Source organism: Podarcis filfolensis, assembly GCF_964270895.1.
Source record: "Podarcis filfolensis genome assembly, chromosome: 9".
Classification (NCBI taxonomy): Eukaryota; Metazoa; Chordata; class Lepidosauria; order Squamata; family Lacertidae; genus Podarcis; species Podarcis filfolensis.
This window is the reverse complement of record NC_139610.1, coordinates 23,984,449-24,000,845: the sequence shown is the minus strand read 5'-3', so window position 1 is coordinate 24,000,845 and position 16,397 is coordinate 23,984,449. Positions and strand designations below refer to the sequence as shown.

Below are 16,397 nucleotides of genomic sequence, written 5' to 3'. Positions count from 1 at the left end.
GATCTGGTGGATCATGTTGTCAGATACTTGTACTTAAGACAATCCACAGCATAGTACCGGCACCTACCAAGCATCTACCAAGATGTTCACTGGGTCACCGACAGCTCACTACTTGGGAGTTGCTCAGGCCCCTATCCACCCCATTGCTGCCACAGCAACAATGTGGCCCAATTGGAAGTCTTCCTGCAGACTCCAACCCAACAGGGGGAAAAAACAGGCAGGACAAAAGCTGGGATATCCACAAGTGATGTCATGGAAGGCAATGTGCCTTATGGAGTACTCTTTTCTATTGTTCTGAAGTTTTGCTTTTCTTTGGGATTTTACTTTTGCCTCTGCTCCCCTTTGCTTTTGCTGTTTGTTTGTTCCCTCTCAGCCTTATCCTGGGTGGGGGGCTCTGATGGTGGTGAAGGAAATAGCAGTGCTGGGAAGGAGTCAAGAGGAATGGAGTGACAAAGTTAGGGGTGGGGAGAGGCAGGAAACAGTTTGCCTTCTGTGAAATGGGTGTCTTGTGCTAGGCTCACCACCACTGCAGCCATTCTGTTGTAGTGCCTATGAGAATTGTTCAGAAAGGTTGGGGACCACTGTGATAGCTTGTATTTAAATGCTGGGGGAAATACACTGAAGATAGCAGAACTTTTAACATATACAACTTACTTCGCTGGTGGGTTACCTACACATTTTTTAAACCAGAATTTGCCTGGTGAGCCCAATTTTTCTTTTCCTTTCTTCATCATATAGGGTAAAACCTGTTTCCTTGGTATTATCCACTCTTAAAAGATTGGACTTAAAAGATTGGACTGCCTCTTAAGATAGTAATTTTTAAAATGCATTCTTCCTCCTTTAGTCCATATTTTCTTGAGGATGGATGAATGCAGTTCTGTCTGACTTTGCTCCTTCTAGCATCTTTGTTGTATATCTTCAACCATGTGCTGGTTTTCTTCAAACTGACCACCTCTGGTATATGCTAACTTCATTCATGCTTGTTGGTTATTTTCTCATGCAGATCGGGAGCTTGTTATAGAACTAGAGAAAATGAGATTAGAAGGCGGTATAGCACTGGGGGACAAATCACCTTCTCGTCTGGATGCATTTGTAAAAACTATAGAAGAAGACAGGGACTACTATAAGCGTGAACTAGAGTGTCTCCAAAAGATAATTAAACAAAGATCTAGCCCATTACGCAAGTCACCAGAAAAGGTAATATTTTTTTGTTAAATCTAATGCCTAGTAAACTTTTTCATATGGTGCCCCAGTTTACAGCTGCCCCACTACTCAGATGTGACTGCCAGTAGTAAGGAGGAGGCATTTCTCAAGTAGTCAGACTTGTTGACTGAATTCAAACTGTTTTAGTAAGGGAAAACAATGTTTTCCAATACAAGTGCAAGGTTTAATACTTGTATGCCAGTGGATTTGCTGCAGACTCCAGCAGCTTTTCAAAATATTTGTAAAACGTTTTAGCAAACCTGAACCACTTCATATTCAATGTATTCTTCAGAGAACATGGGGTCACTTAACTGTTTGTGTTTCATTTCCCCTCTTGACTCCTGTTTTTCAATTTTTCAAAAAGTTTGCATTTCAAAGCTATCTGTCTAGTTTAGCAATGTGAATGGAAAAGAGAAACTGTCAAACACCTTCATTAACTGGGATCCATTCTATTCCCAGAAAATTCTCATAATATGGTATAGAAAATTGCATATTTGAAATGCTGTTTTTTCCTGTTTAGACCACTTCAGAAGTCCTGGAATAGGCCCCCCCTCCACCCTGCTTTGTAATATCCCCCCCTAACATTCATCTTTTTGCAAAAACAAAACAAATAGCTCCAAACCCAAAACATTGCAAAGTGCTTTTGTGCAGGTAGACTTCAGGAATGAACTTTGCCATCAGGTATAAATCCAGCTTGGAGCATGTTTATACTTATAGTGCAGATTTGTGACAATGCTTTCTGAATTGCATTCTTGAAAGTCCCTATTAGGCCACTGGGGATATATCTTACATTATTTACTATGAGTGCAATATTTCACCTAAGCATTTTGTTTGTTTTTTGTTTTACTTTGTCTTCTGCTGTATCTTTCATGGCTTCCAGATAGCCCAATGAAGAATTTAAGTAAACATTGTATCTCAGTAGATTTGGTGCTTGAGCTGTGTTTTAGAAACGTGGTGTCAATACAGTGTATTTTTATGTTAAACAGGTTATTTTTAAATCAAATCAATTTTACTTCCTGCTGGGTCTTTAAAGGTATCTGTTGGGCTTTAATAGCAATTTGATATTGTCCAAAAAATGGAGTGTTAGGGTTAAATATGAGCCAGTACAGTACTACTATTCAGTAGTATTATAATACCCTGTGTATATTTACTCAGAAGTACATTCCACTTAATTCAGTAAGATTCTTTTCCTTAATTAAACATGCATAGGACTAGCCTAAAATGCAAATGTTCCTCATACCCAGGGCTCACATAGACCCACTCTTATAATGCTAAGCTGTTTATGAAGCCTGGAATGATCATCTGAACTCAGCCATAGTTTGAAGTATAATCCTGTCATCAGACATATCTGTCTTAATTACTTCAGTATAATTTAAGTAATTTAACCCAGGATTTCAGCGCTGATTATTTACATCAGTAGCACCTGTCAGTAACAGTACAGTATCTGTGCCAGGTAACTAGTAATATAGTTTTTAATGTGTAATTTTCCTCTCCTCCCCCCTTTTATTTGACAGAATGGTGATCTAAGATTGGTTACTCGAGAAAGAGATGAGCTGCAGTCTATGCTAGAACGATTTGAAAAGCACATGATAGAAATTCAATCTAATGTCAAACTCTTAACTGCAGAAAGAGACAAACTAAGCATTCTTTATGAACGGGTAAGTCCAAATTAATGGGTGGGGCCACTGACTGTCAGGACATAACATGTATAATGGAGCCGAGAATTGCAGGAGCAAGAAGGAAGCAACATATAATCATCTAAATACTCTTCAAAAGAGAATTAGACAAAATCATGGTGGACAAGGCTATTAGTGGCTACTAACCATGATGGCTGTGTTCTGCCTCCATAGTCAGAGGCAGTAGGCTTCTGAATACCTCTTGGAAACTGCAGGAGGGGAGAGTGCTCTTGTCCTCAGGTCCTGCTTGCAGGTTTCCCACATGCATCTGGTTTGCCACTGTGAGAATAGGATGCAGCAATTGTTGCGGAGCCAGGCTTAGACATGGAAGTAACAGGAAGAGGAATGAATGCAGATTAAAGGACAGGTAATAGATTTATTCTGTTTAGACAATCCCTTAGCCTGCACCAGATGCATAGCTATCATTGAACTGGGTAAGAATGGCCTCTGGTTGGGCAGGCGGCATGGTACAAGTCAGTGCTGGGCCAAATTCCTCATATACGTGGCAGCGTTTTACTTGTTCTCTTTTTTCCCCAAATTTTTTTATTCATTTTATAACACAAATAAACAATACAAACAGAAATACAAACAATACAAACAAATTCTTGTCTTATCCTTATTTTTTCTTAACATTGTTACGTGAGCTTCCCCAAGTCCCCCCATCTGATTTTCATTTTACCTCGTCTTTAGCAGTTTCATATATAATTTTTAACCATTTTTTAATCACACTTACTTTTACCATAAAAATCTCCACATTTTATCACTTACAAATAATACTATTTTAAAATACACTATCTTCTACTTCTAACCCTACAGCCTATATCCACTTCCAAAGCTATTCTAAGATTTAAATACTAACATATTTTTTCAAATATTCTTTAAACTTCTTCCAGTCTTCTTCCACCATCTCTTCTCTCTGGTCTCGGAGTCTCCCAGTCAGTTCAGCAAGTTCCATATAGTCCATCATCTGTGTTTTATTTGTTCTCCATCTTTTTTCTTTCACCCACCATCTTATGCCTTTCTTTCCTCCATGCATGATCTGATATCTTGCATATATATTCATTTTATTTATCCACTTAAAAAACGTTTGTTTTTTTTACTTTTTAAGTCTCAAGATGAGTTAAACCGTCTACGGAGAGAAACAAAAACTTCTTTAATGACACAAAGTTACGCAGAAGAGGAGCGGAACATTGCATTGTCCGATTTCAGAAGAGTGGTGGCAGAGAAAGAAGGACTAAGAGAGAAGTTAAAGGTCATCATTTTACAAATAATGCTTTTTTGTAATGTTTCGAGCTTGCGATAACTTTGGGCTACTTTGTTACCTCACAAAAGTCGCTACTCCCCATGGATGGTGCAGTTAAGCAGGACAGTCAAGTCACTTGATTTCAGCCAAAGCCATTCAAAAAATTTTAAGGCACATTTTTATCTTGTGAACTGCCTTGAGATCTTGGGATAAAGGGTGATATATAAATCTTAATAATACTAATACTACTACTACTACTACTAATAATAATAATAGTAATAATAATTTAGAGTTTCAGTTTTTTGGGTGGGACCCTGCTACAGATGAAGTCAATAAGCTGCTGTCTTGCACATAATACTTCTAGTGTTCTGGACCCATATATATAGTGTTCTGGACTCATATATACAGTGCTTTTTTCTGGGGGGATGCAGGGGTCCGCATACCGCTAAACATTTTGTGAATCTTTGTACTTTTTTCCATTTATTGTATTTATTTTTCCCAACTTGAACTATAAAATGGTGATTTTCTTGAGTCAAAATGAGAGTACCCCTAAACATTTTTAAGGGGAAAAAAGCACTGCTTCTATTGTTGTTAATATTAACATTGCATGAGTATCCATGTGAGCTGCTATGGAACCAGCAGCAGAGTCATCAGGAGCAGAGGAGAGGCTTCAACAACTGACACCAGGACTCTGCTCCCAAGGAATTATTTATCAGTCAAACCTGCAGGAAACAAATGGAGGCAGGGTGGAGCCAGCAGCAGCTTGAAAGGGATGTCCTGCCCCCTCCCCTTTTGGAGAAAAGAGCTCCCTTGTCTCCAATGACACACAGAATGATGCTTAGAGTGGAGCAGAGATTAGAGATGCCTAGATGCAGTTTGAGGCTGCTTGGGAAACATCCAGCAGAGGAGGAGCTTTAGAGGAGGTTGAAGGTGGGGACTTTCAGTCCTGGCAGCTGCTCTATAGGGGCAGGACTTGCTGGGAAGTGTTGCTGAGTTGTATACCATTTCTTTAAATAGAGAGTTAACTTCTCTGACAAACTCTGCTTCTTGCTTGCTGGCCTGAGTTTGACTCCAGCCCTGACATAAACCCATGTGCCCTGCCTTCTGTCTCTGTTCTTCCTACCTCACCTTTTCACATAGCACATATATTAGCCAAGTTCAGTGTTCTAAAGGCATAGAGAGTAGGTGCAGTTTTCTTTATGTCTCCTAATTCCCATGCTCCCTAGACGATCAGATGCTCAAAGGGTAATCAGACAATTAAACAATGCCCTCTGATGAGTTGTTTTTCTTTGTTTCATAAGGTCCATCAGGATGAAAAATCAAAGTTAGAACAGGAAATATCAGACCTGGAAAACACTGTTCACAGGGTAAGTGATTTAAATACTTGCTGGCATCAGAATTTATTAATGCGTAGTGATGGAATGTCATTGTTTGTGTGTTGACTATTCAAATTATGACTGAGACTATGGCTTTTGTCTGTTTACTTCTCACGATCATTTGCAAGACCAGGTTTGCAATAGACACCATGTGAACTTTTAGCAATTCCTTTTCATATTCCTGATGGCAGCTACATTATTGTGAGCTTTACTGCCGTTACATTGTGCCTTAACATCTAAAAGATTTTGGTGGAGTTCACTAATGAGGGGATGCTTATCAAATTTGCAGATGGCACCAAACTGGGAGGGGTAGTTTATACCTCAGAAGATTGAATCAGGATTCAAGATTACCTTAACAGATTGGAGAACTGGGCCAAAACTAAAAAATGGAACAGACTACCTTAGAGGGTGATGGACTCTCTTTCTTTAGAGGTTTTTAATCAGAGGTTGGATGGCCACATTGTCAGGGATCTTTTAGCTGTGATTTCTGGGCTGAAGGGGGTTGGACTAGATTACCCTTGCAGTCCCTTCCAACACTATGATTCTAAGGAGCTTAAGATTACAGCCGTAGTTTTGCAGTTTTGTTTTATTTTTTTAAAAAATAAATTTTATTAAGTTTCCATTTACCAAATTAAACATATCATACCAATTAGTCCAAATTGTATCAATTCACATCATAAAGTCCAAATGTTTTCCAAATTATAATTTTTTGTAAATTTTTGTGGGGGGTACCCATGCTTCGTGATCGGCAGGAGTCCAATCATCTATATTTCTGCTGCTTTTCATGTTTACAATGATGTTTTCAGTCCCATCTTCTCAACTCTTTGTCGTTATTCATTTTCCTTTTCAATCACCTCCGAATTCTCTCCACAAGCGGATTGAAAGAAACAGTCTTATAGTTTTCCAGTTTTTATTGAATTTGAGTGAACTGGTCTTTATTGGGATTTTGCTTAGCTTTTTAAATACTTAATTTTTTTTCTCGAGAAAAATGCTGCTCTTAGCAGATTCAGAAAATAATATTTGTGTGTTGTTTTCTGCTGCAGTTGGAGACTGAACATCTTGATCAAGTAACTACTATTTCATTGTTAAAAAACAAAATAGTCTGCTTAGAAGATGAATCAAATATTAAGTCTCATCAGCTGTCTCAGTTGTCTGAAGATGCTTCACAATTTAAAACAGAAATAAACTCGCTTCAGTAAGTTCAGCCTTTTATTTAGTATCTTATTGGTGCCTTGCTCAAATCTATTAATTTATGTCATTTTACAGGAAATCTTTGCATCCGTTGTCGGGCCCTAAATAGAGATGCAGGCTCCATAATTGCCTGAAAGTCATATTGGAAGCTGTGTTCCTTAATTCAAAATAATATGTGGACATTCCAATTGCTCAGTAATGATGGAAAGGAACACTGAATATGCTTGAAGACAATTTAGTATTACTTAACACATTCTAGGGTTCAGTCCAGTTATTTCATTAAGCAAGAGGTTTCGGCTGTGCCCCAATTTCAGGAGATAAAAGATTGGATTCCTTAAAAGAATAATGTTCAGTGTCTCTGCATTTCTAGCTGATATATCCCGATGCATGGGTTTAGTTTTCTGAGGCTATTTTTTAAAAGCTTTAAAAGGTACATTTACTAATTGCTGTTTTTGTAAGCTCATTGGAAAATGTCACTCCCTTTGCTGCATAATTCTGCGCTTTGCAGTGTTTTCAGGTTGTGCTTAACACATTCTAACTTATTTACATTTAAAAACCTGCACCTGTTTTTACCCCCCTCCAAAATGGATATCAATTCTGCAGACTACTAAATGAACAGATACAAAAGTCTTTAGATGAAGTGCAGCATCAGTTGGCTCTTAAAGATGATGAACTTCATTTGGCTCAAGAAGAAATTTTATTGCTTGAAGAAAAAACAGGTGAATGCTGTTTTATTTCTTAGAGTGAAAAATTCATGACTTAACCACTTAATCTGAAAAGTCAAGAGATTGGGACTAGTTTAACTCTTGGCACAGAACGTTGGCGGCATCTGCCTTTCCTCTTCTCAAGCGGTCAACAACTGTCAAATGTAGGATTGAATTTGGTCCCCCGTTATTGCGTCCCACTTTTCTAGTGTTGAATTAGAGCAGAAGCAGCAAACCTATTTGAACCATTGGGCCAAGTCTTTATCTCCCCACATCCCACAGGCTAACTTTGACAGGTGGATGTGAATGCCAGCCTGTCAGTCATCTGACATCAGGTGACTTCTTTGCCAATGCCTTCCCCACAGAGAACATATGGAAGAAGAAGTACTCAGCTAATGAGCAGAGATTCAACCCTGCTCTCTGCAGGGGTCTGAATGAGATTTACCCCTATGGGGAATTGGCAGGTGCTGCAGCCAATGCAGAATTGAACCCTGCCTATTAGCTGCTGTCACCCAGTGATGTCATCTTATTGACAGGTGGGCATGGTTTGGGGAAAATGGCCTCATAGGCCCAATTGCACACCCTGGTATGCCAACATTGGCCCATGAACTGGAGATTCCTCACCCCTAAATTTAGAAGTAGGGAAAGAAACATGGGCATGAAAGAAGGGGTCCTCTTGTGCTTTTCCCATCCTTCTCAGCCATTCCTCATTTGGCAATGAAGAAACAGAGGGAGGAGAATGTGAGAAGGAGCTGAGAAAGATCTTGAGAGGGGATCTTGAAAGGACTGCAAGCAAGAACATTTCCCTGTTATTTCTTGTTCATGCAAATACCTCCCATGCTGTTTTTCATAACTCAGAGGGTGGTGGAAGACATTGTGGAAAAGCCCACTTATTCCATATACCCTCTGGCAGGGTTCTAGTTTTTCAAAGCCATCAAAGAGCAAGGGACTAGCTTTAAAAGACCTTTGTTGGCAGGCGTTTGTAGTGGGGTGAATTTGCCCAGCATTCTTCCTTCACTTCCATCAACAATAACTTAGCAGTAAAGATTTGCCAATCATTAAAGTCTAGAACAAGGTGCCACAAACAGAGCAAAAAGGTACCTCATACATAAATGTAAGTTTGATGATATTTGCCAAGTTGTGGATTTCCACTTGCACAGCCAGACTCTGCCTTACACACACCCACACACCAGTGTAGCCCTTTGGGTGTCCCAAAATACTATGTCAGGTGATCCCTAACTCTCCAGCACAGATATTGTTGGGTGAGGAGTCAGAGATAAGGCGGCAGGCAGAAGGAAAAGTTCCATTACATGAGTGAATGTCTGCTCACACAACATTAGCTGTCATCTTTAAGCTCTACATCAATAGATCCCTAAACTTTTTGCCCCATGGACTGCTTGAAAATTGCTAAGAGTCTTTGCTAACTGCTTTATTATTTTTCTGCCTTTTGTATTAATTGTAATGTGCTGTTCTAGATGCCGTATGGTTTTTTTCACTGCATTTTATTGCTGCTTTTATTTCTCATAAATTATATTTTATTCTATTCCATAGATTCCTATTGTAGTACAATAAAATACAAAAGAAGATATAAAAGAAGCAATTAAAATACAATTGAAATAAACGTGGCTTTTCATTGCAATGAACATACTGTTTGCCATCTCCAACCACAAATCCACAGACATGCTGAAGCCCCCCTGAATGTAGTCTGCAGACCACATTTTGGGAGCCCCTGCTCTTCATAATTCAAACAGTATTTATTTATTTGCAGGTAAATTCAGTAATAAGCACCATGCACAGGATGAGACCATCAGTGTGCTCAGAAGTACAATTAATGTCTTGGCTAAGGAAAAAGACAGCCTCCAGGAAAGTATAGATGAAAAGACAGAAAGAGTTGCTTATCTAGATGACAATTTAGCCAATAAGGTATGTACACGGGGCATGAAATAGACACATCAGGGGGACACATGGGCTGGAGTTGGGAGGAGGGGGCCTATTGTACTACTATTGTACTCTGCTTACCTGACTTTTGATCCAGGTAAGGATTGTAAGTCTTGAATGGTGCATACTGATAAAAGACAACAAAAGAATTATGAACTCAAGAAAATTAGTAATTGTCAACAGCTTCCTTAAAACATAATAAAAAATCAAACTGTAGATTAAAGATTAAAAAATGAGTAGGGGAAAAAATTGTTTATAGTCTTAAGTTTCAGCGGAGTCACCAAAAACAGCAGCCCTATAAGTACTTCTGAAGAGATCACAATCTAATGCATACAAAGAAGCTTGAATTAATAGATGAGTATTTAGTAATAAAAATTATAAAATGAAACTGCTGCCGAGATCCTTTCAGCTTTACCTTCTCCGTGTATTTCTTTCCTCCCTTCTCCCCCAGCTTTCTGACTGCTGGCATGAAGCAGTAGGAGCAGAAATGCTGACACATGCCCCATATGCTCCCTTGCTGCTTTCATTTTAGGCAAGAGAGAGTAGGGGAAAGGAAAAGCACTTTGAAGTAAATGTGAAAAGGGGAGGGGTCGTGCAACAGTTTTTCCACCTCTGCTCTCCAGTTTCTCTGTGCCTTACTGTCAGAATCATGTGTTGTCAGCATTGTGAAAAGAAACTGTGAACTTAGGATGGGTACAAGAGGCCACATTTTTTCCTGGGAAGGTATGTGGTATACCAGTAACCTCACCCTTTCAGTCCCTTCAGCCCATAAGTAGTGATGGCCAAAAGAAAAATGGAGTCCAAAGGAAAATAAATAAATAAATGCAAATGAATATTGAATATCATTGGCCATTAGTAAGCTGAAGGTACCCAATTTTTGTAGCTTCAGCTACTCTTAAATATTAAACTACAAGAGACTGCTAGTGAATGACTGGTAACAGTACTGTATTATGCTGTATATTTGTTACATCTGTATTTCACTTGTTGATCATACCTATTAGTGCGGTTGATGTGAATTATGTAAAACCAATAATCTTTGCCATCATGTTTCTTTCTATAGGAAAAAACCATCCTCAATTTGCGACAAACTCTTACTCAGTTAGAGTCATCCTTAGAGTAAGTAATAGAAATGAAAATTATTACTTTTGACTCTGAAATTTCATCTTATAGCAATCAAAGTATTTTAATAAGCTAATATACTTATAATTGAACCTTTGCACGTGAAGAAGATGGTTCCTCTGAAGAAGGCTAAAATATGGCCATTTGGGGGAGGGGGGGAAACCTAAGGCAATTACAATTATCCTAATTCGGCACTTACAGATGTACTTTAAGGTGGAATTATGTGCACCTTACATGAGAATCAGTGGAGGGCTGGTTTTTTTGCTCAGGAGCATGCCAAAATATTTCCAAGCAGGAAAATTTAATGTTCCCTGATCTTTTCCACAGCCAACCAATGATAATAGATGGTGCCTTGCCAATACTCAAATGCCACAAAGGAATTCAGTATAGCAACTGAGTATTTGCAAGGTAAGTAGAAGAACAGCAAACCAATATTATGCAAAGCAAACTGCAGTTTGAACATCTGGGCCAAGTCTTGGCTTACTATATGGTTAAAACAAACTATAACTTGGCGGTACTTCTAAATTATTATTATTATGTGGCCCATGTTACCAATCATAGTGCTGTGCCAGAATTTCAGACATAATGCTTGGCAATCAAGTTGCTAATAAAGAAATGTGAGAAGCCCATGTAGACTGCAAAGATGGAATTGTACAATAATGTTATCATTACTATCTAATGTAAAGTTAAAAACACTTGAGATGATTCATCTTAGTTACTGGAATGTAGTTGTTACGTAGATTTATATAATGCAAAAAGATAAATTCTGTTTAAGGTTTTCCAAATCCCCCATTTGCTAGCCAATTAAAGGATGCCTTAAGCGGTAAAGACCGAGAACTAGCCAGTATCCGTCGCCAGATCGAGGCAGCACATTCTGAGCTTGGTGAAGTCAGCAGGGTGAAAGAAATGGCCTTGAAAGAGAACAGAAGATTACAGGATGATCTATCCACAATGGCCAGAGAAAACCAGGTACAATAGTTCATAATGATACATGTCACAATTGCTTTAAATAATGTCTGGGTACCTAAAATTATGTTTGATGTGATTTGTAGCTCTTGGATAATTTTAATTGATGCGTTTGTTAAGAGTGGCAGCATTACATTCAAACGAAAATTTTTTTACTTTATCGGGTGCTGATTTAAACGTGACACTAGATATGTATAAAACATTTATGGATTATGTGCAACCAACCAACATCATATTTAAACTAGATCACTGGTGCATACACCTGGAGGATTAACATGATGTAGACATCTGTATACTAATGCCATGTATGTAGGAACTGCCCCAAACCTTGCTTAAATGTGATGCTATCCACTTGGAATGCCATCTGTCCAGATTTTCTACCCTGGAACTGTATTTCTTTACATGTTTTCTTCGGATTACATTTAGCCGTAAAAAGTGTAAGATTTTAAAATAGCCATCAAGTGATTGTTCAAACAACATTAAGTTAGAATCTAGCCATTATTGGGCAACTTCTCCCTTTAGGGTAGTTAAATTTGTCTGGGCTTTTTTCATTTTAGACTGCAGATGGGGGACTTGCATGATAGGATGCTCCTTTATTTAAAAGCGAAACATAGAAAACTAGTGTTTCCCTGATCTCTTAAGTTCTGTGTATAGGGAATTTCTTTTCTATGCAGAAGTACATATATAAACCCCCACCTGAAGCCTGAAGTCTGGTACAGCTCAGGCACAGGGTTACCAAATGAGAGCTAGCCTTATTTTATTTGCATGTAATATTATTTGTAATGGTTTATCATCTAAATAGGCAATCTCATCTGAACTGGAAGCAGCATTACGTGATAAAGAAGAAATGAAAATTAGAGTTCATAATTACATAACAGAAGTCTCCAGGTTTGAAAGTTTAATGGCCTCAAAGGTGAGGAAGTGCATTTGGAAGTTCCCATGAATATTTTATTAATCAGGTGTATCATGTTTTAAAAGTTAAGATCAGGCATGGCCTAGCATCAACCGACAAGCGGAGTGCTGCAGAGGTGGAGATGGCTGGAAACTATTAAAACTGAACATGAAATAAACATTCAGCTTATACATTCCAAAAGTGACAATTTGGCTTCAGGTACAGATTTCGATATTAATACTGTCTGATATAGCCTAACAGTTGTATGTACTGCCAGCACAATGCCTGCATTCAAACATAATGCTAAACCAGGGGTCCCTAACCTTTTTGGGCCCATCGGCATACTTGCAAATCAGAGCAACTGTTGTGGACACCACACATACATACATACACACCAACCAAGCACTCACTGCAACCTCTTTTATTGGCTACAACAGAAGTTGCAGCCCTGGGTAGGGCTTTTGCATTTAGAAGCTGCATCTCAAGACCTGACTGGGCAGGCAATACAGCAGCATATTAGGTTTTGTAGCCAGGGACTTCCTACTTTCTTTCAGCAGCTGACATGCACACAACAGTCAAACCTCTACTTACCACCGCCTCTTGTTACGGTTGTTTCAAGCCGCAGCCATGGCAAACCCGGAAGTAACCAGTGGGTTTGCCGCTGTTCGCGCATGCTCAGCAATCACCGTTTGCACATGCGCAGAAGTGGGCAGTCACCGCCTGCACACAACAGTGCCTCTCCCAGCAACCCATTTCGACCTCTGGACGGACCTCCGGAATGGATTATGGCCGCAAATAGAAGTTCCACTGTACTGAGTATTGGAGCCCTAGCTTTCAAGCCCAGTGCAAAGGGCTGGAGTCATGCCCACTCTCAGGTTGTTAAATTGAAGCCAGTAACAGACTCTGTGTGTATTCAGTGTGATTGCAATTAACACAGTCCATGAAAAACCTATCGTGTAATGTAGCACAGCATTGTTCTTAAAATTCTGCTTGTGAAAGGTATTTAAAATGATTTAAAAATCAAAATCTGCATGCAATTTCTTACTTGCAAACTACAACAACAACAACTTATACCCTGCCCATCTGGTTATGTTTCCCCCACCACTCTGGGTGGCTCCCAACAGAATATTAATAATAATTTAAAAAGTGATAAAACATCCATCCTTAAAACTGAGCAACGTGAGTTCTTCTGAAAGGGAATCTTTCTGTATCTCACATTCTGAATCAGCAGATAGCTTTTTATGTTCAGTTAGACTGAGAAGGAGTTTGGGGTTTCTGTGTGTTCTGCTTTAAAGATCTATTAACACCAAACTTCCAAAATGCTTTTAAAACTTACACACATGCTGGAGCTACAGGTTTTATGTGTGCATACATTTGGATCATAGCAAAAGACCATTCCTGCCCCCCTTAGTCCTTGAAAATTTATACAACAGACAGAGCATAAAATATGACACCCTTCTTATGTGTAATCATCAGAATTTGTATCAACTTGTAAAAGCAACATCCGCTTTAAATTCTTTAAGATTCTAACTCAAGGACTCAGCCTCACTGTAAACAAAGATGCGGATGTAAAAAAATATGATTTATTTAAGAGGAAGGAGAGAAGTGGGAGTTGGGGTGCAAGTAAAATATGGAGAAGAGCGCAAGTTCAGGGTCAACCTCTTCTACCATGTGTAGTGAAGCAGTGTGATGATTTCTTGTGGGTAGAAAGCATCTGATACAGTGATTCATTGCTCAATGGTATATATTTCTGCTTTGAACTAGGAAAGGGAAAACAAGGAGCTGTTGGAAAAGTTCCAGATGCTCTATAGCCAAGCTGAAAGCTGGGAAGTAAAGGCCCATCAAGCTGAGGGGCAAAGCAGCTCTGTACGACTGGAACTCCTTTCTGTTGATACTGAGAGAAGACATCTTAGAGAGAGAGCGGAACTACTGGAAAAAGAAATTCAGGAGGTAATTACTGACACTAGCTGAACTTTATTACCTAGTCCCTTTTCCTAATGTGCTTTCTTAATCATACGCCTTTGCATTAATTGGAGATTTCTGCAGAGGACAAGGTGTGTTAATTAATAATTCGTTTCAGCTCATGGGAACACTTATTTCAGAGCTATTTCTGTTCTCGAAGCATGTTAGGGCTTATAAATGATTATAAGTGTATTTTGGTGGGGGAGAAACAAGTTGGTGGGGGTTGTTTTCTTTATATTAACTCAGTAATCAAGAGAACTTGAATTTTGGTTAGCGTGCGGTGAGATGGAGTGTCACATGCCTGCATGTAATAATAGAGTTGCATTTGTCTTTCACTTAGCATATCATTGCCCACCAAGCTTATGAATCACAGATCTCTTCAATGGCAAAAAGTATGGCCAAACTAGAGGAGAGTCTCAAACGTGAAAAAGAAGAAAAGTCTTCCATCTCTGTTGATGTGGTTTCTGTTAGAGAGCTGTGTGCCAAACTGGAGTCCAGCAAAGAAAGTCTCTCACGTCAGTTAACATCCAAATCTATGGAGTTTGAGAGGGTAAGAGGAAGAACTTAGCTCTCAGCACAACACATCTAAATAAGTTCAATACTTAATACAGATGGTCAAATGTGACACTAAAATGTAGACCCAAGGATTTGAATCCTAAGATTGTTCACTTGAGAAAGTGTAAGTAAGGCAAGTTTCCCCTCCACTCCCCTGCAGCAAGCCGTGGCTGCTGAAATGCCTCTTCAGAGGGTGGAGGAAGAGCTCTTGAGCAATGGGCATGGGAGGCTACTGTGGGGAGGAGGAAGTGGGAAACATTCCACGAACTTCCATGTGTTCATATCCTACATTTCACAGAGGCAAGGACACGAGTCTTCTTTTATGTGAACTTCCTCAAATTAAGAAACATTGGCTTGAATCTTAAGATAAGTTAAAAGTGAGAGGCCAGTTGTAATCTTTTATCAGGGTAAATTCAATCCCACTTCAAACCATGGTGTTGCATACTGGTTTATACTTAACCATGGTTAAATATTCAGATACTGGCTTCATTAATGATTAAGGTGTCTTCCCATTAAGCAAGATCTGAAGCAAAGAACAAATATTGACTACATATTTCAGTTAAGGGTTTGGACAGCATGTTAAGCCTTAGCTTAGCCCAAAGAGGAACAAAGCAGGTGTAATGGGGAGCCAACATTCTTGTTTGGTCTTGGTAAGCTATAATTTGATTTAATGTGACATGCAAACAAGGCCACTACTACCTAAACCTGTTGAAGGAACATAAAGTTGAGCATCTGCATAGAATTTGCCTATATGAAAGGATGCCTATGAATAAGACCTTTAATATTTAACCTGAAACTCTTAATTAGAATGAATTGTTTTTATGTTCTAGGTAATATCAGAATGTGAAGATGCAAGAGCAGAAAGAGAACTGTTAAAAAAACAATTGTCCAGTGAGCGGCTTACAATACAGAACTTGGAAACACTCTTGTCTACCAGCAGAGACAAAGATTTTCAGAATCATTTGATAACCCATGAGAAAGATTCAGAAATACAGCTACTTAAGGACAAGTTAACACTCTCGGAGAGTAAATTGTATGTTTGTAAAGTGTAGAACAACTGTTCTTACATCATTTTAAAGCTACTGTTTATAGCTTCATGCAAAGATATCTGGCCTCATGAAAAACCTAGCTGTATATATAAAAAAATTTTTCACCTGATAAAATCCTAAATTTCTGACACCATTCTGCACAAACTATATAACTTAGTTGCTGGAAACTCTTAAGTCTTTATTATTTTTGTCTCAGCCCTCGGTCCTCCTAGACTTGCGCCCAAAGATAATGGCATTTACTTGGAATTAAGGGTAGCATCATATGTTATTTTAACAGTGATTTTGTAGTTCTGTCTCACTGAACATCCATTCATAGGGTCAGATGTTGCCATGGTAAATTAAAGGAACTAGTGAAACTGCCTTAGAGACTGATTCATGCAAACAGGAGTGCTAAATTCCCTCTAGATCAGGGGTGTCCAACAGGTCGGTCACGGGGTGTCCCTGGAACCCCGATCCCCCCGAAAGCTCAACAACTTTGATGGGTAGATCACTGCCAGTTTTTTTATAGTGGGAGTAGATCACA

At 38.9% G+C, this 16,397-nt stretch overlaps 2 protein-coding genes across 6 annotated transcripts in view; one reads left to right on the top strand and one right to left on the bottom strand.

The window, feature by feature from the left end:
* Positions 1–16,397, top strand: part of CEP135 (centrosomal protein 135) — a 32,694-nt gene that overhangs the window by 12,435 nt on the left and 3,862 nt on the right. For all 5 annotated transcript variants that reach the window (XM_083630164.1, XM_083630166.1, XM_083630167.1 and 2 more), the window contains exons 11-23: positions 1,004–1,197; positions 2,718–2,861; positions 3,988–4,131; positions 5,424–5,489; positions 6,542–6,693; positions 7,293–7,408; positions 9,162–9,316; positions 10,392–10,447; positions 11,251–11,419; positions 12,219–12,329; positions 14,073–14,258; positions 14,611–14,820; positions 15,656–15,858. In XM_083630164.1, the coding sequence (XP_083486290.1) occupies positions 1,004–1,197; positions 2,718–2,861; positions 3,988–4,131; positions 5,424–5,489; positions 6,542–6,693; positions 7,293–7,408; positions 9,162–9,316; positions 10,392–10,447; positions 11,251–11,419; positions 12,219–12,329; positions 14,073–14,258; positions 14,611–14,820; positions 15,656–15,858 (1,906 nt within the window). The remainder of the gene's footprint in view (positions 1–1,003; positions 1,198–2,717; positions 2,862–3,987; positions 4,132–5,423; positions 5,490–6,541; positions 6,694–7,292; positions 7,409–9,161; positions 9,317–10,391; positions 10,448–11,250; positions 11,420–12,218; positions 12,330–14,072; positions 14,259–14,610; positions 14,821–15,655; positions 15,859–16,397) is intronic.
* Positions 34–10,126, bottom strand: LOC310770290 (uncharacterized protein). Its single transcript, XM_083630887.1, has 4 exons — positions 9,747–10,126; positions 9,413–9,458; positions 3,027–3,196; positions 34–1,023 (listed from the first exon to the last, which is right to left on the bottom strand). The coding sequence occupies exons 1-4, from the start codon at positions 9,856–9,858 to the stop codon at positions 1,016–1,018; spliced, it is 336 nt and encodes a 111-aa protein (XP_083487013.1). The 5' UTR covers positions 9,859–10,126; the 3' UTR covers positions 34–1,015.

Bases quoted from the DNA above. Each gene is read 5' to 3' on its own strand.
- LOC310770290 (XM_083630887.1), bottom strand. From the start codon at position 9,858: ATGAAAGCAGCAAGGGAGCATATGGGGCATGTGTCAGCATTTCTGCTC. The intron at 9,459-9,746 runs GTAAAGCTGAAA...GTCTTTTATCAG, and splicing joins GAAAGAAATACACGGAGAAG to TATGCACCATTCAAGACTTA. The intron at 3,197-9,412 runs GTAAGCAGAGTA...TCCATGTCTAAG, and splicing joins TTACCTGGATCAAAAGTCAG to CCTGGCTCCGCAACAATTGC.